The sequence below is a fragment of the Rhinolophus sinicus genome, linkage group LG09 (genome assembly GCF_036562045.2).
Source record: "Rhinolophus sinicus isolate RSC01 linkage group LG09, ASM3656204v1, whole genome shotgun sequence".
Taxonomy (NCBI): domain Eukaryota; kingdom Metazoa; phylum Chordata; class Mammalia; order Chiroptera; family Rhinolophidae; genus Rhinolophus; species Rhinolophus sinicus.
Window position 1 is genome coordinate 102,950,320 of NC_133758.1, and position 25,693 is coordinate 102,976,012.

The following is a 25,693-nucleotide window of genomic DNA, read 5'->3' on the forward strand; positions in this document are numbered from 1 at the left end:
AAAAAATTAATTGTATTTAAACCAAAGTCCACCATGTTAGGGGTTGGGACCTCTCAGGAGATCTGCTATGAAGTGAATTCTGTGAATCTTCTGACGCTTTCAATATTTTTAGACATAAAATCCTTTGGAAGTAAATGGTATCAGGGCAGAAAACATACTTCAAATGCCACAAAATATGCTTGTGATAAGCAAATAAAAATTATCAGAAGGACATTCCCAACCTGGGGTTCCCTTGTAGCCTAAAAGTCTCAGCTGGTTGTATTCACTACCAAGACAAATGATCCTGGGAAGAGCTTTCTCTCCCTTTCTCCCTTCATAGTAAATAGTCCAAAATCATTCTTTCAGTACCTTCTTGTCTTTTCCCCTCTAAATCTATACATGTTTTGCGGAATATACAACAACGGTAGGATTTTCACTAACATTTACCTGAGCAGTCACTTAACATGCAAAGGGGATGGTGAAGGCAACCCAAGGACAAGCAGATGTTTACAACAGCCTCTTGCTTTTGTAACCAATTTTTGGATTATTACCATATAACATAATGTCCTAAAATATAATAGCCACATAAATACTTACAAGATTTCAGTAAATGCGTAACTTATCTGAAATTGCGTATTTGGGGGTTGACATTTGACTCTAGAGTTTGTTATTTAACGGTCTGGGTCTGGTGGGGTTGGAGGAAGGATTGGCAGTCTTTACCATTTCTTAAAGTAAAGTTTTAAAAGAGTTGTAGATTCCAAGGAGAAAGAGATTCCCCCCTCAGGAAAGCAAAATGCCAGTGTCTCTCTCTTTCCCATTCTTCGATTGTTATTAAACATTATACTCATTAGCTGGATAAAGCAACGAGTTCTGAAGCATTTCTTCAAGTTGCCGCTTGTTCCACTTTTAATCCATTAACTAGTGGTCTTCAGTTTGTTGATGACTTTTTTCTCTTTGACCCTCCTATTCTGGAACCAGATTGTAACCTGCCGCTCGGAGAGATTCGTCGTGGCTGATATCCGCCTCCGTTTGTCCTTGGTAATGAATTTGTTTGTAGCGTATTCCCGTTCGAGTTCTTTTAATTGCACCTTGGTGTAAGGGACGCGCTTCTTTCTCCCCCGCCTGTAGGAGCTGGCGTCTGAGGGATGAGAGACCACGTCTGGAAGATAGGGAAGAAGGCAAGTTACAGAGGAATCAGACCCAGGCCAGGACACATGCGACAGCTTGATCTGAGCCACCCGCCTTGCAGCACCAGCTGCCCTTTGCCATGCTCTGCACAATCCAGCCTTCTGCCAAAACCTGGAAGGGTCAGTGGGGAGGTGGTTAGTTCTGCACTGAAATGAAACCGCCCAGGGCTCCAATGACCATCCCAACTAGGCCATCCTGCCCGCAAAGAGCGCCGGGTTCGCTTGATCGCCTGGCCCAGCGGCCCACACCTTAGCGCTGGGCTCAGGGGTCAATAGTTCCATGCCTAGCTCCTCACTATTCCCTAAGACCTAACACTTGATGTTTCTAGACTGAAGTCATTTTTGAGAGAATGAATACGGGCAATTTGGTAAACCGTTTCCAGGTCCATTTCCTATCCTGGGCTGGGGAGGGCGGGGCGCAGAGGGAGAAGAAAGCCACCCAGGGTCCCAACAAGCTTTTTCCCAGCCATCCCTCACCCAGGGAGAGCCAGGAGCCAGCCTAACTCAAGGGCACTACGGGCAGCGCCAGTCAGCCGGGGTCCGGCCCCCAGGGGTGCAGCGCTGCTAGTGCAGGCCAGGGAGAGAGACAGCAAAGGGGCACCAGGGTGACCCGGGAGCGAGAGGAGGAGAAGCTGGAGCAGAGCCGGGAGGACCGGGACTGAGAAGGGGGCGCCATTTACCGGGCAGAGTGGACTTCCAGAGGTGGGGAGGCTGCGCCTGCTCTTTGGGGCAGTACATTTGGCCGTTCCAGCCGTTGGGCAGCGCCCAGGGCTGGTAGCTTTCCATGGGAAGACCCAGGGGCTCGTGGCGCGACTCGCCGGGGCCCCCGAGGCCCGGCACCACCGGCATATCCAGGTAGCCCGGCACGGGCTGATGGTGGTGGTAAGGCCCGGGCGCGTAACCCTGGTGGTAGAAGGCGAACTCCTTAGCGCGGGAGCTGAACTCCTCGGCCGCCGGGCCGGCGGTGTCCATGTACTTGTCGGCGAAGGCGGCGGCGGCGGCGGCCGAGGCGGGCTGCGCGCACGACTTGATGGCGTTGGGGTGCGGGCCCATGCGGGCGCACGGGTAGTAGCCGCTGCCGAAATAGCCGTAGGGCAGCGCCGCGGGCCCCGACGAGCTCTGTGCCGCCGCTGAGCAGGGACTGCACTGCTTGGCGGCCTCGGCTCCTGCTGGGCCCGCCGCGCCGGGCCCTCCCGAGGACGACGCGGCCGCGGCCGCTGCAGCAGCGGCGGCGGCAGCGGCGGCGGCGGCGGCGGCCGACGGGGCGCCTCCCGGGCGCGCTGCTGTAAGCGGCCGCGGCGCCGGGCGCCAGGGGCGCCGGGTGAGCCATCAGGTTGCGGCACTGGTTGGCCGCGGCTGCCGCCGCCGCTGCGGCCGCCGCCGCCACCGAGAAGTTGCCCCCCGCGGCCGCGGCCGCCGGATGGGGGAAGCCCCCGCCCCCGGCCCCGGCTGCCGCTGCCGCTGCCGCCGCCGCCGCCGCCGCCGCCGCCCCTTCCATGTTCTTGTTGAGCTCGTCGGCCACGAGGCCGCCGCCGTTGTCGTAGAGAAACATGACGGTGGGCTCGATCCAGCGGGGGTGGAGGAGCACGGAGGCTGTCATAGCCCGAGCCGCATGGAGAAGACCCCAGTGGCGCTGTTTTAAAAAGCCCCCAAGAAGTGAAGAGCGCGCCGCGCGGGGCCGGGGCCCGAGCGAGGGGGGCGGATCGCGCCCCGCGGGGTCGCGCCAGGCGGCCGCCCATTGGCCCGCCTCCCCCCCCCCGCTCCGCCCACGGCGCATGCAAAGCGGGCGGCTCCAAGCCCGGCTCTGCGCTGCGCACCCGCGGTCCCCGCCGCCGCCCGCGAGGTCCCCAGCGCCAGCGCCCGCGCACCACTCACCCAGGGGAGAGGCGGGGGACGCGGGAGGGTGCGGTAGGGAGGGAAGGGTGGCTTCCTCGCAGCTCCCCTTCCCTCCTCCTATACCAATGGGGCTCAGAGCAGCCTAAGACCGGAACGGGACAGGGGTGCGCTGTTGGGTTGCGACCTGAGGCTGTCAGGTAAATCTACAGGCGGCTGGGGATGGGATAATAGCGAGGCGTAGTCCAGCCTGGGTGTTTCTTGGTGCCTTCGGCGCTGTTTTCTTTTCAGGTATCCACATCTACGCGTCTGTCTGCTGCGAGACGCCAGCACTGACACTAGAGCTTTCAACTTTCGTAGCGTCACGATTTGGCTCTCTTTCTAGGGGAACAGTGGCTGGATGGTTGCGGATGCGCCTGGCTCTTGGACCCCAGGACGTTCCACTGGCAAGCTTGGACTGCATTTAGGAGCTCCCTCTCCTTCCCTGTCCACAGTGCTGGCGGGCAATTTCATACACTCGCACTTAGGCCCACAGGCTTAGAGTGACCCATCATCCACACTGATACACACACATTCAAGTGTACCCTGATCACACACTCACACTTATGTAAACAGACTGTTCCTCATTCTGTACCCGTCACAACTCTTCCTCCTCCAGAGACTGTGAGATGGAGAAAGAGATTTGTGTGCCCTGTTCTCCAGTGTTTCCACACCTCCAGCCCGCCTGTCCTGTCCTGGAAGGAGTTTAAGAGGAACAGGTTGGTTGGGAGCTGGCAAAGACTCAAAAGAGCCCCCATTCTGGGGCCTAATGAAGCTTCATAGAGCCTGGGCAGGAGCTTACTCTCCAGTCACCCGAGCCCTTCGTATTTCACTCTGTTCTGGGGCAGGAGGAAGAGACTCTTTGAGTCCATTCCATGCCTTCCCCCCCAAGTAGGATTGGGGAGAGCACTGTCTCCAGCCTGCAGAGGGTGTGCAGTCCTCCTCCAGCCAAGAACCAGCCCAAGAAGTCTTTCCTCTGTGCGTGGGGATTGCGACCCTTTCCTGAGAGCACGGTGACATGTTGGTGCTGGAAGAATCAAGCGGCCGCCATGATTTGGTGAGGGCTTTGGGGCCACATACTTCCATTTCCTATTGTGGAGGCTGTGATCTGATCAGATGCTCAGAAGGGGAACATGCGTTCAAAGTGAAAGTAGGTGAAGTCCCTGGGAACATCAGGGTTGGGGAGAGCGCTAAAATCCCTTGCACCCCAGGCGACTGGTAAGCAGACAGGTAGAACCTGCCCTCCAGACCCAGCTTGCAGACTCAGCCCTAAGCTCAGGGCACTGCGGGACACCCCCAGCCCCTATCCCCCTCCCAGGTCTGCGCTCTAAGGCTCCTGGTCTTCCTGCAGGGTCCGGACCAACGAGGCTGGGCTCTGGCTTTTATCCACCCTGATCCCGGGTTTGCCTGGACCAATGTAAATGTTGCCCAATAAAACCTTCTATGACCCCCCCTCACCATACACATAACCAGTGTGCCCTTTCTCTCCTTCCTTTTTAGTAGCTCCGGGTAAATATTGATTTGCCCCCAGTTTACCTCCTCCCTGACCGGCCATTTACAGACTAAGGAACCGGCCTCTGTAGGGACCTGATTTTTGTGTTACTTTCCGGGCCCGTTTGCCCCCCTTCCTTCCTCCAAGTGGCATTGTAAAATTCACGGTGACAAAGAGGCAGGGTAGGGTTCAAGGCCCCAGTTCCTGAGGACTTCAGGGCTGTTTTACATATGGGTCAGACACGGCTGGAGGCCAAGGTCAAGTTGAAAGTTGTAGTCTAGCCAGCGTGAGAACTGCCATGCAAGCCTGGAGACCCAGGCAGCTGCGAAAGGCCCACTGCCCACCACCCCTCACTCTTGACTCCTTTCTCCTTTGGAATTCCTGTTCCTGGCTCTGTTTGGTTACCCAGAATTTTTTGCTGCCTTCATAGAGTTTTTGGGGCGGTGTTTACAGACTCTTCTTCTCTGCCTCCTCCCTGCTCTTGGCCCGAGCTTCAAGCCTCTTCTGTTTTCTAGCCAGACCCAGAAAAACGAAAACACAGCTTGGGGAGCCCCCACCAGCCGGCGCTTGTGCCAGCTCACCTCTGGCCATGGCGCAGCTGTCGGTGCACACAGCGGCCAAGGCCAGCTCCACATTCATCACTCCCTCTCCCCACTTCATCGGAGACTCAGAGCACTGCATACAGAGGAAGGGCCCCAGCTCCACAGACTGCCAAAGTCGACTGGGTGCCTCTTCACCAAAAATGGTGAGACAAGTTTTCATCTTGTCTGCTGAGGAGCTGCAAGCAGGTTTGTCTGGGAGGACAGCGCTGGGGGAAGGCTTTGGGTTGCATCTCAAATTAAGCTTTGCTCCTTAAACTTGGCGGCTCTGCCAGGGAAGAGCTTCAGGCCTGAATTATTTATTGAACTTTGTGATGGATCTTTAGTGATCAAGTTATCTGGATGTTTTCTTAGTTCTCTGTCAACTTTCAAAAAACTCTTAAGACATGGCTACTTAGAGGGAGGCAGCCTGCTCGTTCCCTTCTTATCTTAGATCTCTTTCTCTCTCTGTCTCTCTCTGTCTCTCTCTGTCTCTCTCTCTCTCTCTCTCTCTCTCTCTCTCTCTCTCTCTCTCTCTCTATATATATATATGAAATGATTTTTCCACCAGGCAAGTCAATGGCGTGCTGGCGTGCCGTCACTGTTTTTAAAAGTCTGCAGGTCCCGCTAGATATTGAGTTGTAGCCATCAACCAGTGGGGATGGTTTGTAGAATTTGAATGAGCTCCGTGAATAATTTTGGGTCTCAGTTTCTACTCACTTTGAAGCAAGAAAATCTCTCTCCCTTCTTCTCCTTTGTTGAGGGATATAAGAGATTCATTAATTGTTCCCAATACTGTTTCTCAGCCTCTCAGCCTTCCCGGCAGCCACCAGAATTGGCTTGCTGTGGCAAAAGAAAGGTCTGAGGGCAGCGAAGAACTGGAGTGTGCTCTGGGAAGCAAGCACAAAACTCCCTCAGCGATCTTCCTCTTTTTCCCTATATCAAGGTCAAGACTCACTTGCCAGCCCAGCTATTCATCTCCGATCCCTCTGCTTTTTTATCCACTCAGTAATTCCTATGGAGGTGCCATCAACTTGAACCTAGCAATGACAATTTTATCCTAAGACCCTTTTTGAGCTAGGCTGGGGAAGCCAGGACACCCGTTAGGATCTGCGGGAATCAGTGGCCCCTTGAGTAAGAGGGTGGCAGGGATGGAGGTGGGCTCAGCCTGGTGCTTCCTGATTTTTCCCTGGAGAGGCCCAGAATAGGCAGCGTGGGCAAGATAGGAGGACAGCGGCAGCCACTGGCTTGGCCTTTGTTCTAGGAGCTGCCAGACCCTTTTTCTTACCTCTTAGGGCAGACCAGGGTGTCCCATGGGGCTTTTCTGCCCTGGAGCCTCCTGCTGAAGAAAGAGACTTTGGCTGGGTTTTGTGTGTGTGTCTGGGGGGGGGGGGCGCTTGCTGCCAGCCTGGGCCATGGGGCCCTGGGATCCCAGGGTTAGAAGAGAATAGGACAAAGGGAAACCAGGTTTTAATCGAGTTTGATTTTCACTAGCAAATGAAATTTACCTGCTCTCACTTTAACTCGGAGGAGGCTGTCAGCACCGCTCCCTGGCGCTATTTCTCTGCATCCATGCAGCATTAGGATAAACATTCCTCTGTTGGTTTTTAAAGACACTTTGTATTTCAAGATATTCATGTGTTTCTAATGTATCCAAGCAGCTTTACGAGCTGCATTTGCAGAACATCTTAACCCTCTCTCTCCCGATGCAGGAGGGGAGGGGTGGGGGCACAGAGATAATGGCAAAGGAAGAAAGATCCGGAGTGGGAAATGGCGGAGGAGCTGAGGCTAGCTAGGCGGGAAAGAGAAGGAGAGACAGGGAAAAACAGCCGAACATGTCTGAATCTGCAGTCACCCCAGACCATTTGGGTAAGAGGCAAGTAAGGGTCGCTCTGTTCCCAGTGGGCTTTTCAAGTTTCCCTACCCTTATTCCCAGCAGGGTGGAAACTATACTCTTTTTTTCCTTTAGGAAAAAGGGTAGGTTCTGAAGAAACCTGGGCTGAAGCTGGCCAGTAGGCAGGGCAATGGCATATCCTGAGTCACTTGTTCAAACTTTGGTTCTAGATTTTTGTGCATTTCAAGCCTTCATGAAGCAGCAAAAGGCCCAAGTCTGTAGGAACAGGTTTGAACTGTGGGAAGTCACTTGGCACTGTGGTGACCAATGCTAACACGGTGAAAATGGATGTACAAGATTCTGGAAGACCCATTTTGCCATTAAGATCCCCTCATCCCATGGATTTTGAGGAGAGCAAGTTTTGGGAGGAGCAGCTCTCCCACTGCCTAGTGGGTTCCTTCTGGTAGCAGGCCTTCAAGGCCACTAGTGCACAGCGCCTCAGAAAGGACAGCGGCAGAAGCCCAGGGAGGACCCTCAGTGGCAGGGCTGCCCAGCAGTGTCCCTCTCGCCCAACCCCCCAGAAAGTCCTTGAGCATGGAGAGGGGCGCCTCCCCCACACGGTTGAGGACAATCACTCCCCAGGCTCCCTTGAGGAGCAGCCGCCTCTGCACAGTGCCAGCGGGCTGCGCCCAGACTCCCCAAGCTTGGCGTAAACTTGGAGTGAGGGGCGCATTCCCGCCTCTGAGACCGACTGCCCTCGGGCTCAGGAAGGCCTGGGGGATTCGGCCTGTGGCAGTGGTGATGGGGAGGGAGCGATGCCTGCCCGACGGTGCCGCCGCCGCTCTTCTCTTGACTGGACCTGGACGTCAGCCTTCATTCAAAGGACCGGAGCAAGCGTTTGAAGAAGACGGAACTCAGTGAAGCGCTCAGCCGGAAGGAGGAACAGCCTTCTCGAATATCTCAGCTGGAGGCGGGGTACCGGCCCGCTGGACCAGGGCCCACACCACCTAGGGAGTGAGCCCCCCGTCGTTCGGCCAGGGCGCTGGGAGAGCGCAGGATGGCCTGACGAATCCTGGGCGGCTGCGACGCAAAGAGGCCACGCAAAAAGGCCGAGAGGTCTCTGTCCGGTCGCTGTCTGTCCCCGCCACTGCCCGAAAGGAATCCCACCCGCCGGTCTCCACCCCTATCTTTACTTGATGCTCCCTCCCGCAACAAACAGGAAACCAGCGCTGGGCTGTGGATTCATTCTGTCAACAAACACACTGAAGACATTCTAGCGTTTGAAGGAAATAGGGGGTTTGGACGTAAGCCTGGCCCTGAGGAGCCCCGGGTTTCTCCGGAAGAAACTGGAGCAGGCGGCCAGGCCGCCTGGGCCCGCGTGGGCCCATCTGTTCTCAGAACCCGAAAGACTCCCACATCCCTGACCCAGGTTGCGAATTCTTAAGATAGAAAGCAACTCAGGGAGAGAAACTCACCAGCGCAGCCATGGGGAAGGGGGAACTCAGAACAGAGAACACAGAGGTGTGATCAGACTTTTACCAGTAGGTTCTCTGCTGTAATCATAACGAAGTGTGTGCCGTGATATGCACACACAGATTCACACATCAAATGCGCCCACACACACAGTGAACAAGACGTTCAATGTCACGTGGGTGAAAGACAGGCATCCGTCTAGAGGAAAAATACTTCACCCTGTCGGACCAGCCTGGTGACATACTTCGGGGTAGCTGGCGTCTCTCTATCCATTCTGATTTTTCCAACGACTCACCATTCCTTACCCCCCGCTTTGTAAATACACCTGTCCCCAGTGGAAGGCGAGCCCCCGACTGGCGTTTACCTGGTTCGGGTGTTCTCTCGAGAAACTCTGGCCGCCTCTGGGACCCCGCGCGGAGCCGGTGAGGGGCGCCGACGCTGCTCTGAGCGCAGCCGCGGCTCCTTTGTCCCGTTGCTGCAGCCCCGCTTGGCCCAGCGCTTAGGGAAACGAAGCAGCTCAATAAAAACTTTTGATATTAGTTTTTATGGGTATTTACACTCTGGTCAGGGGAGCTGAGTACGGAAGCTCCATCAATCAGCCCCCAACCTCAGGTTTGGATGCTCAGTTTATGGATTGGGAAAAGGAAATTGCCGGAAAGAAAGCACGGGGATGGCCGGCTGATTGCGGAGAATTGAAAAGGGAGCAAGGTCGTTTTCCGTTCTTGGAAAACGAAGATTAAATGGGTACCGCCAGGTGGTATCCAACTGGACTATGTTTTTATTTGAGCCCCCTGGCCGGGATTATTTTTCCACCTTTGCCTAACAAATTATTTTTTAAATCCTTTTATTATGAAAAATTCCAAACACACACGAAAGTATAAGGAACCCCTATATGCCCAACTCCTAGTTTCAATCACTATGATCATTTTGTCTCTCATGTTTCATCATCCACTTCCACTTTTTTTTTAATATTTTAAAATTCCAGACATCCTAGTCCCAACATAGGGTTTTGAGGATAAATTTCAAGGTTAAGCAAAATTGGTCAATAAAAAGGAATCTTTGCTATGTCTGAGGGTAAGGGGTCAATGTGTTTGAACTTGAATTGTTCCGATCACAATCTAGAAAGAACTTGAGAGTCCACCCAAAATAAATCTGGACAAAAAGGGGTTGGGGGTGTGGAGCATCTTGCCTGAAAATTTGTCTCCTCATTATCAAATACACATACATGAGGGAGACTTATGTTACCCTTTTCCAGGAGTGTGTCATCCTTTCATTGAAGATTTCTACTGTTGTGTCAGGATTTGGGGAACAGATGAAAATCATGCCTCAGTCCTTTCTATGTCCTAAATTGACATATATTCCCTTCTTATTGGACAAGTGACAATTTCACATTTCAGCACATCTCCTCCCCTGGTAGAAACTAAAAAGAGATTTCTAATGATTAAGCAAGGAAGGGAACATTGTACTGGATTGATATTTTATTGCAGCAACCACAGTTTTCAAAAAGAAATGCAATTCCATGTATTTTAAAAACTCTCCTCAGCAGTAAAAGATTTTAAAACAAGAATTAATAGACATTGTGGTTTGTTTTGTTTTGTTTTTATTCAGTGGCCTAACTGACAACAAGCATGATCCTCTCCAGAAACTCTGGAGTGTGATTTAACTAAAAGCCTTGGCAACATTAGAAAGCAAAAAGGCAAAAATGGAAAATAACTAACCATGGAATTTGACAAGTCCTATACCAGCCAGCTACTTCATAAGTTCAAATCCCACTTGTCTGAATGGATATTTATCGTTCTTTCTGTGGCAGAGTGTTGGGTTGTTTTGTATTTGGATTGTTTATGGTTCCTTAATGACCTTTTTTTGAGTCGTCAAATATCTGGGATGCTTTTTGCTAATATATGCTAATATAACCGCTTATCGCATTAGAAAAGAGATATGTGGCTAAACTCAGAAGGAATGTGTAAATGAAGCAAGAGAATTATGTGCACAGACTTTATATAGCTCTCTAACAACTTCAGCTGCCCCCAGCAGAAGCCCCCGGAGACAATGGCCCTGAGTCCCTCCCTACTGCCTGTGGGGAATCAGCAAGATTAATTCCTACTGGGGTTTGGGGCACAGCAGCTCCTTCAAGGGTCTTTGGTTTCCTGACTCTAGGATGGAGTTCACCATGGGGGTTAGGGTTCCAGTCAGAGTCAGAGTGGGGATTGCAGAAGTGAGAAGATTAGGAGGAAGAAGGAGAGAGGAAAAGAGATGCCACCACAGAAAAGCCGTGAGACAAAGAGGAAAGGACAGATGGAAGGCAAAAAAAATAAAAATAAAAAGCAAAGAAAGCATAATTCCCAACAAAACATCAAGCCACAGCAACCCAAGGCAGGCCCATGTTTTTAAAGCTCTGCAGAAACCCGTTCTCTGCGGAAGCCTGTTCGCTGAAGAAGCCTGGCTGGAAGCCCCGGCTGGTGAGGAGCAGATGGTTAGGCTGCAAGCCTCCCTGTGACTTCTTTAACTGCACAAATATAATATGGGCTTTGAGAATCTGATTAAAGTTCAGAATTAAATGTGGGTGTGAACTTCTGTCCACAGAGAGTCCACGCAAAGAATTCTGGCTGGTATCAGCTGCCCCAGCATAGGTCTTGAGCCAGACTTGGGACAACTCATTCAGTCTGCTAGCAATTACATGCTCTCAGCCACTTTTAAAAAGGCCATATTTCTTTACATTTCTAGGACCTAATGTGGGGTTATGTCAGGTCATGGGACCCTTGGCTGGTGCAAAGTAATTTGATGTCATTGAGAGCAAGCAGACTCGTTTGTCACCCCGAGGAATAGACGTCCCCATGGGCCTGAGCTGGGAGCAGAGCAGAGCTGGCTGGTTCAAGGTCAGCTTAGCTAGGTGGGCTGGGTTGAGGGGAGTTTTCTAGGTGATGTGTGTTGGCGCAGGGGAGTAAGGGATTAGCTCTGCTCCAGGCGTTCACATCAGCCCATTGAGCTCCGATGGGACCCAGACTGCTCCAGGACCTTGGATCCCAGGTTCATTTGCTACAGGATCCAAATCTCAGCTTTTAATTCCCTGAAGTTAAAGCTGGTTAACACAGCTACGGTCCTTCCTTCCATCCCCACCCACCAGTGCTCCAATGGTTTGTATCAGATTCCATAAAATTAAGAGAGACCCCTATCTGTGGCACAAGACTCACCCAGCTGAGAGGTGAGGGCAGAAAGGGCCAGAACTCTATTCCCCTTTGGGGATGCACTGTGGTGTTTGACAGGTTTGGCTAACGTCTTGGTGAAGGGCTTCAATGCATTTGCTTAGAGTGGTCTCCTCATCCACTGTTTTCAGTTACGTTCAGCGTTTGTGTTTTTTTTTGGGGGGGTGAAGGGTGGTAGGAGGATAACAGAAAGCTAAAAAAGAGGGTTCCCTGAGAATCAGGGAGCGGCCAAGCGTGGAGTACGGGTAGGTGTGGAGAAAGCAACTTGATGGGCAAAAGGAGATGGAGAGGAGGCCACTTCCTATAGGGTCCTCCTGCAGAAGGCCAGTGTCAGCAGTCATCCCTGTCCCCTGCCGTCCCTACCCCAGAGGGCCTGGAAACTCTACCAGTGGAGCTGCAGACCCACTGCTGTGGGGCCCAGTTGTGGCCCCTGGGATTCCCCTGCTGAAACGTAATGCATATGTATCCTTTGGTCTCTGTAGCCTCAGAAGGCTTCCTGGTGCTGCTCTTCCTCCCTGACAATTCCAAGATGATGTAATGCCACAATAAATGGAACAAGACGGGGAACTTAGACCAAGATGAAGTGGTCAGCCAGGAGGCCACAGAAGAGGGATACCTTGCTATAAACACGTGAAGCCAGCCAATAGAGAAGCTGCAACTGGTAACTCTGAGGCAGATGGGGAGGCTGGCAGGGAGTCTGCCTATCTCTCCACCTGCCTTCAGGTTAGGCAGAGGCCACTGGTGCTGTGGGGGAGCTAAGGTAAGAGACAGCATTCCATAGTGGGGCTCATTCCCTGGGATCCTGAGAGACACCCAGTTCTCCGTAGAAATTATTCTGGGCAAGAGGAAGCGGACAGGGCAAGGTCCAACAGAGATGAGGCGAAAATACGGCTTGCAGTCCCTTGAGAAGCTGGGTTCCTACAGCTCTGCAGTGTGCCTGGCCCACACCAGCCGGCAGGCGGCGAGGGGTTAAAACCGACCTCTGGGTGGGATGGCCTTCAAGCCTCCCGCCTCACCTGGGTTTCTGTGGCGATCTCTTGGTCCCCAAGTCACTCAGGAACCTCCAGGAAAACCCACATAAGGTCGTTGCAGGACTCCGCCTGCTTCAGGTTCAGGAGCCCCAGGAAGAGCTGGACAGGAATCCGGGAATTCTGGGCCCCGCGTGCCCTCAGTTGGTTGACCAGGACCCCACCCGGGAGACAGGAAAGCCAATGAGAGCTGGACCTTTCCTCTCCGAGGTGGAAGTATCGTTTTCGCCCTGGGTTCCGGCCCGGGGCCTGGGATCTTCGAGACGGTCGCAGGCTTCGAAGGTGCGGCTTGAGAGAGGAGGTCCTGTCCCCCAGCCCCAATCCAGCGGCAGTCAAGGTCGCGCAGTAGGCAGAGGCAGAGGATGCTCGCAAGTCACAGCTGCAGTTCCGACGTCTTCCCACTAGATGTCTTCCCAGTTAATCTGAATTGCAGGGCGCTGTCTGTTCCCGGTGCCCGAGACTCGGTTTCCCCCGCCGCTTTTGGAAGTCTGGTGTTCCGTTGGGAAAACAAACCGTTTTCTTTCTTTCTTATGGCCCCCTTCCCGCCCCGCGCTCTAAATTCTGCCTCTGGAAATCCATCAGAATTAAACGCTGGCTCCCTGCGGGCCTGCGACGGGACCGCTCTCGCCATTGGAATCTTTTTATGACCTTTGATGTGTTTAAATAACATAGCAAGCCTGAGTACACACCTCGGATTAAACTTTAATCGGCTGCAGTCAAGGTCGCCCAGGTGGTAAACGCGTTTCCTCCGAGGTCTCCTGGTGGACACTGCGGGGTCCAAAGTCTGGGGCTGAGGCCCCCACGGTGAGCTCCCGCCTCCGCCCAGGTCTGGGTGGGGGCCAGGATGACGGCGATCCCGTCCAGCCTCCAAAGAGGACGGAGGAAATGGGATCGGAGGCGGACACCCAGGGTGGGCTAATGACCCGAGCACAGTTTTTATAGCTACTAGACAGAATAGTTAAAAATTCCAAGAGTCGCTTCCAATTTCTCTTGACTCCAGAAAATGGTTATAGGTCCAAAGTCACGGTGAATGCCTTGATTATTTTCCCCAGCATGGATCTGGTAGCCCAAGGATGGGTCAGGGGTTGCTGGTAATGATGGTACCATGTTAGTGGATTGTTTTGAGGGTGGCGAAGCCCGTTTGAGGTAGGTCAAGGTCTAGAACCCAGGCTATAATGGCCCTTCCCCATGCAAGGCCACTCAGCTGGGCTGAGTCACCAGGGCTGAACACAATTTTCTTAACCAATGCACTGGTCATGGAGAATTGTCTTGGGCAGTCATTTAGGAAAAAACAAATCCAAGGCAAGGACAGCATGTATAGTGAGAGCTACCAATGTGCTTTTAAAAAGGGGCTGTGTACATAGGGCTGGAAGGTTAGACAAGTCGTGGGTAACAGTAGCTTCCTCTGGGGAGAACTGAGAGTCAGAGGGTCTGGTGGAGAATTCACTTTTTGTTGTAAATTTTTGTGTGTGTTGTTTGTAATGTGCACCAATTTCATGTGTCAGTCATTGGGGCAACACTATGCATAAAACACGGTGACTTGTTTATCTCAGGGCCAAACATTTGGGGAATTCCCTCCACACATCAAACCAGACTTGGATTCAGGGAAAACATTGAAATAAGGCATCCCAAAGCTTAGACCTGAGCCTTACAGGCTATCCCCTCAGATAGATACCCATGTCCTGAGAGGAGTTCTTAAGCCTTTCTTGGCTGAGCTTTCCCTAATCTGGAAATGAACATGCCAGCCCAGGATATAAAGCCCTAGCTATTCAAAGCAACAGGAGAACTCCATTGTCTCAAAACAAATTAAAACCTGATCTTCAATTTTTCTCCAACTCCTGAGTGCCTGAGGATTTGTAGACAAGGTCCCTACCTGTTCCTTCAGATTAGAGATTCCCACCGCCCTAGCCATGGTATGAAGAGTAAATATCCTTTATGTATATATGTGTATATTTGGTTTGTCAAGTCTTATCCCCAAGTGTCAAGAAACTCCACATACTTGACTAGGGTGTTGATTACTTGAGTTAGAGACAATATTATCACCGACTAAAGTTAGTTTTAAAAATGCTTCTTCATGGAGCCTTTTCTGGGTAGCAGTTACACAAGTGTATACACATATAAAAATTCAGTGAGCTGGGTGCTTAGGATTTTTATGCTTTGCTATATGTAAGTTATATGGCAATAAAAAAATTTTTTTTAAAGTGCTTCCTCATAACGACCTGTGAAGTAGGTCCCGAGGTTATTGTAACCATCTCTGTTTTACCGACAAGGCAACTAAGACTCAAGGGCAGCTAGACCATCCTAGGGCCAGGGGTGGGAGTGGGGGGGAAGAACCACTCCTAGTTTCCTCTCCCAGTCTTGCTGCTTCAATAAGGAGCTCTTTCTTTTCCAGCAGATTTGTCAGGTAGCAGGAAGCAGCTCTGTCTGGAAACGTTCTTCTCAGGGTGGTTGTGAGGAAGGAACAGGATGAGACCTGCAACTTTCTTCAAATGTTTTATCCTTCGAGTAGGGAGAGGATGGGGTGGCCGCGATGCCCAGAGGCTGTGGGGCCTAGAGAGCCCCACTTGCGTCCCTCTAATGAGAAAGGCGGCCTCTGGGGCTTGGAACATATTTTCTTCTGCTTATTCCAGTCACTCCGCCCAGGCGCACCCCCGCAGCAGAGCCCGAGGCCCGGAGACCCCTCCAGGAGGTCGCACACCCTCTCTTCAGTCCCCGCCCCCACCCCGTTTCTCAAAAGCACAGGCAGGGGTGGAGCGACGGTGTTCTGAAATAAAGGTGGTTGCAGTTAGATGGCCTAGGACATAGAAAGCGGTTATTTATTCCAGGCACAGTCGCAAAAGGCTTCCAAAAATATCGAGCCGAGATATTTTATTGTCCAGCCTGTCTGCAGCCTGTAATTATGCGTTCAAGATGTTTAATGTGTGCAAATGCATTAGCCGCTTTCGCTCGTGAAAACCCTAGCTGGGAGCGGGGGAGAGGCAAGTCTGGAGATAATTATGTCGTACAGTCGCAAACATTATTCTGCTCTTACTGTAAATGGCCCCTGCCACCTTTACGAGAAGCCAGGAAAACTTTGAGAGTGACTTGTAGCGTTTACGCAAATTGATTTTTTTTTCCTCCCGTATTGTTCGAAGTGTCTATTGGGCGGTTTCTGTATCAGGTTCATGGGCACGCCAGAGAGAAGGCGGCGGCAGAGGAGCGCAGAGCAGCAGCTCGCGCGGGGCCTGGCACCGGGAGGCGGCTGGGGCTGGTGGCCCAGAGCTCTCGCCGCCCCGGGCAGCCGCCACCGTGGGCAGAGTCAAGCACTCCGCCTTTTCCCAGCTGTTCAGATCTCTTCGGCCTCCTCCCCACCCTACACCCCCCCCCCCCAATTAGGCCGCCTCCGCGCACCCGCAGACCCCACTCCCAGGCTGCTTCGGGTTGAAATGCGACCTCTAGGCCGAGGCCTTAGGCCCGCGAGCAGCTCTCGAAAAGGCGCGGGCCTAGCCCTTGCAGGGGTAGGGTGCGGGGTTGGCTCTCATAGGGCTGACCCTGGGTCGTCCCGGGTGCTGCGGGGGCCAAGGGAACAGCTGGGATGGGGGACCCTCGCTTCCACCCCCGGGAGGGCACGTCCGTGACCACCACCCCCCACCCGGCCTCTCGGGGGAACCTTGTAAGGTCTTGGCTGGCTCCTCCCACCCCCCCGCGATACGTACACCTCGGTTCCCATATTCGGGTAGCAGCTCCGCCCGCCCAGTGAGAGCGATTAGTGCAGGGACAGCAGTCCGGGACTGCGCCGGGCCCTGAGGGACAAAGGCGTATGTTTGCAAAGCAACAACCTCTCTCAGCTCCCCAAATTTCCATTTCAGCTCAGGCTTTGAGAACAACCACAATAAGGCGGCGGTGCGGTGCGGGGCGCGGCTCAGCCTGATGCCAGGCTGGGCGCGCCTCTGGCCGGGCGGTCCTCGAGGGCGGCCCTGGCAGGCGGGTCGGGGCTGCTGCGGGTGCTCGCCGCGGTGCTTCTTTGCGGGAGGCCGTCAGCCTGCCCTCAGGAATCACCGGGTCGGGCTCCAGGTAGCGCAACATTCCGCCGCAGGCCTGTGTCCTCTCATTTCTCCTTAGGAAACGAACAGAATTTGAAACTCATTTGAGGCCGCTGATTAAAACAAAACAGAAACATTTGGCGCTAATTTCGTGTTGCGGGGCACGGAGGAAAGTCTGTGTGGTTTCCAGGGCGCATTTTCTGAGGCCTGGCAGCGCTGTTGTGGACCCCAGGGCATGGAGAGCAGGCGGGTGTGGAAGGATCTGGAGGGATGACATAATCCCAGGGAGGGAAGTACACACACACACACACACACACACTCTCACACACACACACAGAGGAAAACAAAACAAAACAACGAAAACGCCACCAGACGTGATTTGTTCCTGCTCCAAATGCACCATCCAAGGAGAATCCCTCTGGGCTACAGTTCTTTGGGCTCAAGGGCTTGGGTCCTCAGATCCATCAGTGGTGGAGCAAGTTTCTAAGGGATGAGCTCCTAACCTCCCCTTGAATGTTCAGGCTCTGGCTACAGGAGACGCAAAGGAGAGGAAAAGCTTAGTGGGGGTTCTGGGTAGCTTGGGTGGCTGCAACCCCAAAATAAACTCCATACTTTGGATGCCTGGCACAATGCAGTTGCCAATGCTCCCAGACCTAGAGGAGGGAGTCGGGTAGTTATGCAGCAGCTAGAAATTTGGGGACAGCAAGACCCTGGCAGAAGGTACAGACTAAAGCTTTGAGACTCTCCCATTATTTTTCCTCCCTCTCCTTGTGTCTGTCTCCCTTTCTCTCTCTCATCTTTTCCCCACTCAAGGGAGGCAGGCCTTCAGGTACTAGTGGCTTTGCTCCCAGGCCCCAGTTGGATGGGATGGTGAGACTGGGACGTTTGAGGAAGGGTCTCACTAGTGGTTCAGATTTCAGAGACTGCAGAAGTGGCCATAACCCAAGACTGAAAAAAGAAACTTTGACCACATTCAGTCAGTATCTCACAGGCTTGAGGCCTAGAGGGCCTAAAAAATGCCATCTTTTAACCCAGAGATTCCTGGTTGCCCGAGAGGCTAAGTAGAATTTTGCAAGCAGGAGAGGATAGGGGAAAACAAAACAAAACAAAAACAAACAAACCACTATTTCCGTAGATTTCCTGGCTAAGTGTAAAAACAGTGCTCACAGAGAAGGCCATGTGTCTTGTTACTGCTCTTTTGAATGTAATTTTTTTATAGAATTGAGGGTTTCTAAATGCCCTCACAGCAAACCAATATTTGATCCTCCCTTAGGGAAGTCAATGTGGTCAGAGCCTTCCTTGCTCTCCTCCTCCTCTGTTTTCCAGCTCCCTCAAAAGAGCCCACAGAAACACAGAAGGCCCAGGGGGAGACTTTTGTCACTGGAAATGACTCTGCCTGGGACCTAGAATCCAGAAACGGTGAGTGGTTTCTCTGCCTGGGTCCTGGGGCTGGGGGAAGGCTAGGCTGGGCTGCCAGAGGGCCTCCCTGGAAGCTACACCCAGCCAGGGAACGGAGGTGGGCTTTTAGGAAAATGGTTGAACAGGGCCACCTGGAAAACCTAGATTTCTCAGCTGTCTAGATTTCCTGGAGGAGGAATTCTCTGGCTAGGAGTGATTGTTGCCAATTCCAGTTTCCAGATTTGGTTTTCTGGCCCAGGAAAATTGGGGCCTTGTTTAAATCTTTTCCTAGAAGTTATATGTTCATTCTTCAGCTTTCTGTTTTCTATTAGCCAAACAGAGACTTCACGTAAGATAATCTCAGTTTCTCCCTCCGACCTCTGAAACATGTAATTTGGGGGAGATACTGTATTTAAAATGCCAGTCCCCGTAATGAGCCCTGCTTAGCAGTGTGAGCTCCCACCCTCCCCTTAATGAACAGAGCTGTCGAGAAATAATTTCACTTTGATCTAGTTTGTGACCTGATTTTTTGGCTTAAAGAAGACTGGGCGGCTAATTGGATTCTTCAGTTGCCTTTAATCTCCACCTCAACACTTGGAACCTGACCAAACTGAATTAAAACAAGTCTGATAAACAAGATGTAGCTGGCTCCCAGGTTAACAGCAATGAGAAAATCCCCCCCACCACTGTGGAGTTTAATGATCACAGCGTGGTTGGCACCTCACAAAAACCATGAGGCTGTAGGCTCCCAGAACCTGCAGCACGGAAGTCTTCAGAATCCTTTCCCCTTCCCTCCCAACACCCTGGATGTGGTTTAATTAGAAAGAGAAGGCGAGGGATAGAAGGAAGTGGGGAAGAAAAACTTACAGTTGGTGAAAGAGGCAGGGTTGGGGGGTTCATCTCAAAGGGAGGCAGGACGTTGAGGAGACTTTGTCCCTGGGAGAGGAAGCAGGCAGAGCCTTTGAGGGCTGGACAGTAAAGATTGCAATTGGAATTTCCAACTGTGCTCCAAGAGTGAGGGGGTGCAGGAGGGAAATAGGATATGAGGGGCAGGGTTATGCAGCCTGAGGGGCTGGGAATCATGGGTTTTATTTAATCTTTTCAGATGCCAGGGTTTTGTGTTCTGGAGGCAAAGCAGAAGGAAGGAGTCTGCTGGAAGCTCCCTATTCTCAATGTGGGGCCTGAGAAAGGGTTCTCTTGGGCTCCCCTCCTGATGTTCCAATTTGCTCTCTGCTTAAGAAGCTGGAGGAGTTCTGAGGGATTACCTCTTCCAAGGGAGCGGGAGTTTGGTTTCAGTCAGGATCTCTCAATCTAGACACTATTGACATTTTGGACTGGATAATTCTTTGCTGTGAAGGGTGTCCTGCACTCTGTAGGATGATAAACAGCATCTCTGGCCTCTATCCACTAGGTGCCTGTAGCCCCTACCCCGGTAGTGACAATCAAAAATGTCTCCAGACATTGCCCACTGTCCCTTGGGGGCCATAATTGCTCCCAGTTGAGAACCACCAGTTTAGGCCTCTGTGAGACAGGCATATCTAGTAAAAAAAAAAAAAAAAGAGAGAGAGAGAGAAAGAAAGAAAGAAAGAAAGAAAGAAAGAAAGAAAGAAAGAAAGAAAGAAAGAAAGAAAAGTGGAATGCTTTGCTTGAAATGATTTTTGTAGCATTTCAGACAACTGGAGGAGCAGGAAGGAGGCCTCCCTCTTCTTGTGGCCTCTCTGGCCAGCTGGATCATGAACACCTTCTTAGGGTTGTCTTGAACCTCCACTGAAACACCTTCATGAAGTCTTTGAGCAAGCATGTAGCTTTGAAGGTATATAATCCAAACTTTAGACCCACTCATCTAGGATATGCATAAATGTTTGTGTGTGCTTGCCCATGCTCATGTGCCTGGCGCTTAGGCTAGAGGCTGGGGAAGTAGGATCTAGGCCTCAGCTTTTTCTGCATCCTTGAGTAAAAGAAAGCTCTTTTCCTTGGCATACCTGACCTTCAAGCGGGAAATGGCTGAGCTTTGTGCAACATTTGCTGTTGAGTGTATCAGGAAGTGGAGAGCCTATTGCAAATGTTGAAGTGAGAGCTGGTCTCTATGATGCTGTGAGGCAGATTCTTATCCAGTAAGGGGGCCTATAGCTCTGCAACCATCTCTGAGACCAAGCCACCCTCACTCTGAGCAATCTCTTCTCACCTAGGTTGTCTGGGAACTGTACTGTCTATGAAAGTATGATGTTTGGCATAATTTATTGAACATTTGACATTATTATTGTATTGCTGATAGAAACTATTTTTTAAAAATGAGTATTTTACTACAATCTAGCTATCTCAACCAGATCCTTCCACCCCTCCTCCTTTTCCCCACCTTCTTCCCTCCCTCCCTTCCTTCCTTTCCTTCTCTCTCTCTCTCTCTCTCTCTCTCTCTCTCTCTCTCTCTTTTGAGTTTTCCTTCCCTGACATGTGCCTATACAACACAAATAAAGGAAAGTAAAGATTGAGAGAAATTGATAAATTTACAAGGATAGTTCTAAAAGACTTAAACATCATAATAAGAACAGGGTTAAATTGAATGATATATACTGTGGGTGTTAAAATAATGTATACACATGACTTGTATTCATCTTTTGTTATCAGTATATATTGAGTATTGCAATCTTAATATAGGTTTTTCCTTTCTTAAAATGTGTATACCTTTTTTTGGCCCCCTCTGTATATATACTTAACCACAGTCATCCTTAGTCTCTCTCTAGAACAGGTGATTACCATTTAAAGCTAGTCAGGTACCTAGGAGTCAGGGTGTTCAGATGTATTAAGCTTTCAGTATTTGTCAAAAATCTCTAATTGAGTACTTGCAGAGTGCTAATCATTTTACAGATATTAACTCATTTAATCCTCCAAACAACTTTAGGAACTATTATCATTATCCCCATCTCACAGATGGGGAAACAGAGGCACAGTCAGATTCAGTAATTTGCCCAAGGTCATCCTGCTAGTAAAGGACAATGTGAGGAGTGAACCCAGGCATCAGGGTCCAGAGGCCATGTTCTCAAGTGCTAATCACTGTTGCCTCTAGTGCTGGGTGGAGACAGTGGTCCAGAGGATGGAAGTTGGGGAGGGGAGCATCTTTGTGCTAAGCAGGTAGCCACTGTTCTAGAAGCCTTGCTTTGAGCTTCAGAGCCAGATTCCCTGTCAACAGTGGGTCTATTAATCGGTGCTTTTCTGATCATTGCAAGTAGTTATGGGAAATGTAATCCATATCCCTGGTATTTACTACCTCAGGAACACAGGAGATGTAATGAAGGAGGGAAGGTTGTAATTGTAGAAAAACACCAATTCTAGTAACAGAAGTCAGTGGCAGCCAGAGACGTTCTCCCCAGGTTTCCGGCCCTGCTGGTGGCCCCTCCACCAGGCTCCATGCAGGCAGGAACCCCCCAGAGGAGGAAAGGGGCCTGTTATAGGAGTCATCAACCTGTCACCACGGCTAGGGTGAATATGGCTTCTGAGTTGGGGGGAGGGGGGGAGGCTTAGTCTTTAGCACCACCAGCTGCAGGGAAGGGGGAAAGGGGATGGTGGGATATAGAGTGGGGGTTGGGAGAGGGAGGCTGGAGGTGGAGCAGGCCTTTTTACCTACAGCCCTGGAACAGACATTTATTGAGTCAGCAAGGCTCCATGCTAGGCACTGCTTGGCATTTAACACAAGCAAGGGGGTCCTTACCGTCACGCAGCCTTAAAAGTCTGTAAGTGTGTGCATGTGTGGGTTTGTGTGTGAGAGAAAGATGGGGTGACGCCACGACATAAATGATCACACTGAAGGCTGAGACAAGAACCCAGGGATGCAGCATCATGAGCAGCACGTTCAATGGTGTGGGGTGAGGGGGTCTGATTGGGACAGTCAGCAAGGAGGCTGGGGTGCTTGTGGGCATAGAGAGTGTCTCTGACCTGGGCAGACAGAGAGAGAGGGTTGTCTCAGATGGAGATGCAAGGGGGATGCTGGGAAGAGGCTCAAACCTAGTTTAGCTAAAGGTGAGGAGAAGGTAAGGGAAGTATTGTCCAGCACCCCCTGTGTTCTAGATGCTGGACTTTGTAGGGATTATCTCATTTAACCCTCACAACTCCCCCTGTTAATTGGGCACTGTTGTTATGACAATTTTACAGATGAGGAAATTGAGGCAGAGGATCCCACAGCTGGGAGGCAGAGGCCCTGCAGGACTCCACAGCCCCCTCCCTCAACCGTTGTGAACCAGGTCCACAGGTGGACCTGTGCCATTAAATCCAGGTAATGAGAAGCCCTAGTGGGAGGCTTTTGTTTGTGGTTCGCATAAGAAAAATCTGTATTCTTGCATTTCTGTATTTCCCCTCTGTCACCATCACATACTGTGGAAAATACCCAATAGTGATGAGAAGTTGGGTTTTCTTTTCCAGGGCGGGTCAGAGGGCACGGTCGCTCAGGATGGGCGATCAGGGCTAGGAGGCCTGTGCGAAGCTGGGTGCGCTGGCCCTGAGGGCGCCGGTGGGCGGACATACGGATGGACGCGGCCCGGAGGATTGGTGGCCTCCACAAGCGACCGTGAGAGCCCGAAGCCGGAGGGAGCCCGCGGGCCTGGCGGAGGCTCGGTGAGACCTCCTCCAGACCTGGGGCCGCGTCCTGGGAACTCGTTGGCGGTTGCGGGCTCTGCCTCCGGGCTGCCAGCTTCCTCTGCGCGCCTCGCCAGTGGGCCAGGGCAGGGAGGCCGGCGCAGCGGCGAAAGCGAATGGGGGCCCTGATCCCCTTTCTTCCAGCTCTGGGAGAGGGACCAAGGACCCGGGCTCGCGACTTAATTAACTGCATGACTGTGGAATAGTCACAGACCTTCTAACCTGTGCAGAAAGGTCAAGGATGATAACAGTAGCAATAGTGTGTACCTGCTTGCTTATCCAGCATGGCAGGGTCAAAGGGGATGATTTATTCAGTGATCATATATGTGACGTCCACCTACTGTATGACAGGCACCGTGCTAGGCTCTTTTCATTCTAAAATATTTATCTTTTATGTGTACCTTTTGGGATAAATTTAATTGAAATACTATGTACAAGAAGTGCCCAAGTCATAACATCAACAAAATATCACCAAGTGAACACAGTGTCACCAGCCACAGGTCAAGAATCAGAACTTAGCCAGCACCTCACTATCCTGACATCTGGCACCAACAAATGGTTACTTTCATTCAACAAATACCGTGTTTCCTCAAAAATAAGACCTAGCCAGACAATTAGCTTTAATGCGTCTTTTGGAGCAAAAATTAATATAAGACCTGGTATCATATCATGTCATATCATATAAGTCTTATAGTAAAATAAGATTGGGTCTTATATTAATTTTTGCTCTAAAAGATGCATTAAAGCTGATTGTCTGGCTAGGTCTTATTTTCAGGGAAACGTGGTAAATGGTGCTGTGGAAGGGCATGGCACACAGCCAATAAAGTGCTTTTAGTCAGAGGCCCCATTATCTAAGTTAGCCCCTGTTGAGCAGGGATGGGGTTTACCTAAATACCAGCTTCTCCTGGATGTTTTCAAGGGACTGGAGACCTGGGTTCACACCCTCATCCTGGCACAGAACACAGAGGCACCTCCTGTGATCTCTGGGTTTCCTCTGATGAAGGAGGGCGCTGGCTTTCACTCTGAGGATCCTTCCTTCTGTGACTAATGAGGGTGGCTTGGATGCATCTCAGAAATAATAGGACAGATTTGGAGCATGGCTTGTTGCAGTGTTTGTTATTACTAGGACAAATATTATTAATACATTCATAATAATAACTCATTTTTGAAGGTGAATGTCTCCAGCCCGAGGTTCGTCATAAATGTGGGGCCTAGGGCTCATTATAAAACCTCAAAGAGGTTCTACTACTTTAAATAACAACTGGAGATTTCTTTAGACATCTTTAGAGAAGAGTGTTTCTGTCTGTGCAAGGAGAATCTTCGTACTATACGGTCCCCTCAAGTACCACTGGACAGTAGGTTGAAATGGTCCATTCTCATTGTTACAAGTGCTGCCATGAGTTCTAATCTAAAAATTAACAGTAGGGGGCATGGCTCCCAAGGGTTTCTTACCCCCTGCCTGTTCATTTCCTGTTAGACTGGGTGATGGGTAAAGTCCAGCCTCCCTTCCCAGGCTGCCTGGCCTGAAGATGCACCAAGAGTGTGCCCAAGGCAACCTCTTCAGAAACCAGAAGTCCCAATCCTACAGAACTGAGTCCTTCATGCCACCAGCTTTTCCCCAAGGGAGCTAAATGTCCTCAGAACAGGGGCAGCATCAGGTTTGGAGAAAATGGTAGAGTAACAATTCTTTACATACCAATGGGGATTTACAACTGACAAAGCACTGGCCATTTCTCCATCTGTTTGGTGGTGTTACTATGAATAGTCTCTGGGTTTTGTTTTTGTGATGATGGGAGGGTCCAGAACACAAAGACCCTTTGTTAATTTTGAAGTGCAAGGTGACTCTGGCTTTAGCTTTGGAGTCACACAGATTTAGATTTGAGTCCCCACTCTGCCACCTGCTTGCTTTTTGTTCACATTCTAAAATTAAGTTTTTTCAACTCAAAAATGGATATGATACTATCACCTAGATAGCCTATAAAGCTGTTGTGAAGTTTAAGTTCTATGATGCAAATAAAGCACTTAGCCCAGTGCCTAGACTAACGTAGTATAATACTAGTTAGCTTTAATTACATATTATCAGTATTATTATATAATGTAATTCCTGTAGGCATGGCAGAAATCATTCTGATTTACAGTGATGAAACAGAAAGTATTGCACTACTAACATATGCTACATCGTAGATAAACCTAAAAACTTAAGCTAAGTGAAAGAAGCCAGAAACAAGAGACTACCTATTGTATGATTCCATCTATCTAAAATGTCCAGAAAAGGTAAACTTATAGACACAGAAAGTAAATTAGCAGTTGCCTCAAGCTGGAGATGGAAAGAGAGATGAACTGTAGAAGAGCTTGAGGGATCTTATGGGAGGCGGTGAAAATGTTCTAAAACTGATTAATTATGATCCTTGTCCCACTTAAAAATCATTGAATTGTATACCTGAAATGGGTGAGTTTTATGATATTATATATATATATGTGTATATGCATATATATACATATATATTATATATATGTCAATAAAGTTGTTTTAAAAACTCAGTGAGTATCACAGAAAAAGAGGGAGAACAGAATCCAGGTTTCCAACTAGGTGTCCTTGAGACCATTGGTGCAGTCATTGCCTCCTGTTGGGTAGGAGAGAGAGAAGGCAAACAGCAGGGGAGGAGCTACTAGAATCTCCATTAAATAAGGGATGGAACTAAGACAATTTGGAGATTGTGGAGATGGCAGTGTCTTAAGATGGGAAAATGGGGGAAGAATAACTTTTATTTGGTGGGTGTGTGTGTAAAAGAGTATGTAATAATTGTGGCTTTTATTAAATTCTTAGTATTCTAAAAAGCTTTATATCCTAAAGCTATAGTCTTTTCTTTTCTTTTTAAATTAAAGTTTATTGGGGTGACAATTGTTAGCAAAGTTACATAGATTTCAGGTGTACAACCCTGTGATACATCATCTATATATGACATTGTGTATTCACCACCCAGAGTCAGTTCTCCTTCCA

The 25,693-nt window shown here is 50.5% G+C and overlaps 1 protein-coding gene across 1 annotated transcript; it reads right to left on the minus strand.

Annotated features, from left to right (window-relative positions):
* Positions 1-804: 804 nt before the first annotated feature.
* HOXA13 (homeobox A13) lies at positions 805-2,766 on the minus strand. The gene is given in 3 exon segments (XM_019726224.2): positions 805-1,138; positions 1,847-2,436; positions 2,438-2,766. Coding segments are annotated over 3 exon segments (1,164 nt in total). The 3' UTR covers positions 805-893.
* Between the last annotated feature and the right edge of the window lie 22,927 nt (positions 2,767-25,693).